Source organism: Phalaenopsis equestris, unplaced genomic scaffold, assembly GCF_001263595.1.
Source record: "Phalaenopsis equestris unplaced genomic scaffold, ASM126359v1 Scaffold199512, whole genome shotgun sequence".
Taxonomy (NCBI): domain Eukaryota; kingdom Viridiplantae; phylum Streptophyta; class Magnoliopsida; order Asparagales; family Orchidaceae; genus Phalaenopsis; species Phalaenopsis equestris.
In genome coordinates this window covers 1-3,579 of record NW_018219383.1, presented here as the reverse complement: position 1 = coordinate 3,579, position 3,579 = coordinate 1, and the positions used below count along the sequence as shown (strand labels likewise).

General features: G+C 31.5%; 1 protein-coding gene across 2 annotated transcripts; it reads left to right on the top strand.

The window, feature by feature from the left end:
* The first annotated feature begins 307 nt into the window (after positions 1-307).
* LOC110035733 (putative ALA-interacting subunit 2) lies at positions 308-3,485 on the top strand. Of its 2 annotated transcripts, none has more exons than XM_020740013.1 (7): positions 308-363; positions 584-645; positions 737-811; positions 915-1,031; positions 2,298-2,368; positions 2,503-2,800; positions 3,150-3,485. In XM_020740013.1, exons 1-7 carry the CDS (start codon positions 333-335, stop codon positions 3,468-3,470), a joined length of 975 nt encoding a protein of 324 aa, XP_020595672.1. In that variant the 5' UTR covers positions 308-332; the 3' UTR covers positions 3,471-3,485. The 2 variants fall into 2 exon arrangements, with proteins under 2 accessions (XP_020595672.1, XP_020595673.1); XM_020740014.1 differs by having other exon boundaries at positions 318-363; positions 3,153-3,485.
* The last annotated feature ends 94 nt before the right edge of the window (positions 3,486-3,579 follow it).

The following is a 3,579-nucleotide window of genomic DNA, read 5'->3' as shown; positions in this document are numbered from 1 at the left end:
TAAGCGTATTCTTCAAGCTAGCATTGTCCTTCTGTAAATATTCAATTTTAGAATTTAAAACAATAAAATCATCATTGCAAGAAGAACAAAAAGTATTATTTAAACATGAATCATTCAATATACTAATATTTTTTCTTATAAATTTCTAACCTTACCATATAAAACGACATCACCACAAGTTATAGATGCACTAAATGAAGCAAAAAGTGAATTTTTCAATGAATTAGTTTTTTAATTTTAAGAATGTCAATCTAATCATATAATTTGTGTATAAATGTAGGGGACAGTGAATGCTGAATCTTTATAATTTAATACAAACGTTGGAGCAATGAATGAAGGGAGTTTATATTTTTACCTCATTTAGTGAATCATTCAATGAATTAGTTATTAAAGCAAATTCATAAGATGAAATTTACTTTCCTTTTACTTTCGATTGTATCTTGTTGCTGGAATCATTTATTTCATTTGTTGAGCATTTTTTTTTCTGGTCATGATTAATTAAATTTAATATGGTTATTTCTTCTTTACTTGCATTTTTTTTATTTGATTACCAAAATTTATGAAGGAAATTTTTTTATTCTAGCCTTTTATCGATTTACTCAACAGAATCTGCCAGCCTGTAGACCTGCATTGACACCAACCTTGGTGAGCTCATTATTATAGGTCATACTGATTTTGTGTATCTTTCAGTTCAAGTTCTTTTATAATTTATCCTCTTTTTGAACTTGTAAAGCAGGTAATAACTGTATTTCTGTTGATCGGAATTACTTTTCTGCCGTTTGGAATTATATGCTTTCGTGCCGCAGAAAGTGTAATTTCTATGTTCATTCATGCTCAATGTTTGATTAATTACCTATGAGCATATGATAATGATTCTTGGTAGCTTCATAATATCATTGTGTGCTTTCTTTCAGGTTGATGAACTTGTGCTGCGATATGACACTGAATGTATACCTGAAAATTATAGAGGCAATAAAGTAGCCTACATTAAGGATGACTCGATCTCTAAAATGTGTACATTAACAGTAAAGGTTAGTCCACATTTTACAGCAGCTTTCTTACCTGTGGATGCATAATGCCTTCTAATTTTTGTTTTCATTTTTATAACTATTGAGAAACATGATTATTGTGACCTGATTTTGTGTCTCTTGTTTATTTAGTAAAACATGAAAGGAAATTTTCCCCTTAATTTGAGTGGATCCATCCTTCTTTAATATTTAATGAATGAAAATTCATCTTACCTGTTGCACGATGCTCTTGCCAGAGCGGGTTTTTGGTAAATTTATTTGGAAGGGAACATAAGGAGATTTTACTTGCTTCCTAGGTTAATACAATATATATCAAAAAATCAAAATTTTCCATCATAGATATATGTGTGATAAGTGATTCTGGAGTTTCTAATGAAGGGGTAGCCATAACTATTGAATAGGATCTACTGCAGGCTTGTTATTTATCATAAATTTTATTCTTACTCTAAAATTTTAATTAGATTATTAGTTAGTTGATGAGTAAAGTGTTAAGATAGTCCCTTGATAGTTTAGATGGGGTCTTTTTAGTCCCAAAGTCTATTAAAGGGACAAATTTATCCTCGAACTCTTAAAATCGTCGCTGAAATGGTTCTCTGTGGGGATTATTTCAGCTCTTATTACAAGAGTTTGGGGATTAAATTAACACATTTATAGACATTTATAATTAAAATGACCTCTTACAAAGAGTCAAGGGACTATTTTGACACTTTTCTTGTTAGTTAATAATTTGCCTTGGTAATTGCTACTTGTGGCTATTTTATATTGTTCACTGATTGTTATTGAATTGAAAGTTATGGCTAATCCTTTCTGTTCTATGATGCTTAGGGGATATATTTATCAATTAGAATTTTTGGTTCTACTTAAAAGCATGTTTTTGATAGATGCCTGTCTACAGTAACTATATTTATTCTTCTAATTTTTTTGGATGTATAATTATTTATTCATTTTTTTCTTATGATCTTATATCAGTTTCCTCTTGGCTCAACAAGTAACAATGAGTGCCATGCCATGTATTAAAATTGGCTTCCCTCTGGAAACATGTTTTACCCAGTATTCAATAGCTTTTATTTTTTGCATTCTTTCTTTTATGAACAATCACAATATTTTGAAATGTCGATCAGACTTCTCAAATAATTGGAATAACATTTCCAATTTTAATTTGTTAATATCTGTAATTGTAATAGATTTAGAGCATCTTCTTAATTGTATGTAAGAATTTTATTCATTTCCTTGTCCTAGTATAATTGATTCTCGAAACTGCTTATGCAGCTACGAAACCAAATGAAAGCACCAATATATGTCTATTATGAACTAGATAACTATTACCAAAATCATCGAAGGTAAGGTACATTTTTTTAATCTAGCTGACTTTTTTTTTTAAGTTTGTAGGAAAACATTTTGTAGATTTTTTATCAGCTATGTGATTACTACCTCAAATTCTGCTGTTTACTACTGGTGGACAAAATTTTACCAGGTATGTAAAGAGTAGAAGTGATAGACAGCTTCTTCATGGATTGCAGTACAAGGACACTAGTTCCTGCAGACCCATAGAGTCGAGCAATGGTCTCCCTGTCTTACCTTGTGGGCTAATTGCATGGAGCTTGTTTAATGATACGTTCACATTTGATGTCAAGGCTGGAAAGTTAAACGTCAACAGGAAGAATATTTCTTGGAAAAGTGACCGAGATCACAAGTTTGGCAATGATGTTTACCCATTTAATTTCCAGAATGATACCTTAATCGGCGGAGGAAAACTTGATCCAAGTATTCCTGTGAGTATTTCAACCTATTAAAGTTTATTCATGTAATTCAACTTTTTAAGTAGGGAATATCCAGAAGGTTTTGTTTGCTTCTATATTTATATCTCAGAATCTTTATTGGGGTAAATTGAGTGACAAAACATATGATGCTTCTAAGTTGGAATGGCTATATGAAAATTCCTTCCTGTTTTCGCATTCTGAACATTGTTATTTAGGCACACATTCCTAGGAGAAAAAGTCTCTCCAACTCTTTAAAATGGAGTGAAGGGAAAATTTTATTCAATTAAACTCTGCTAAAATGTAAATGCTCTCTAAATTTCTAATACTTTTTGTTTTTTCACTATTTGGATTTATTTCGAAGCAGCTGAGCGAACAGGAGGACCTCATTGTTTGGATGCGTGTAGCTGCACTACCCAATTTTCGGAAACTTTATGGTGTGATTGAGAATGATATAGATGCTGATGAAGTTATCACGATTCAACTTTCTAATAACTACAATACTTACAGTTTTGGTGGGAAGAAAAAACTGGTTCTGACGACTTCAAACTGGCTGGGAGGCAAAAATAATTTCCTCGGCTTATCCTACATTGCCACAGGTTTCTGCAGCATTCTAGTCGCCATTCTGTTTGCGTTAATTCATGTGAAATTCCCAAGGTACATTTTACTTATCCTTGTATCATAACATATTTGATATTCAAGTCCTCCATTTTGCAAATCCAATCGCCATAGTAAAGATGGTCAAAGTAGAATTAGAATCATGAGATAGCCCTCCCTTTTCTTCCAATGATTAG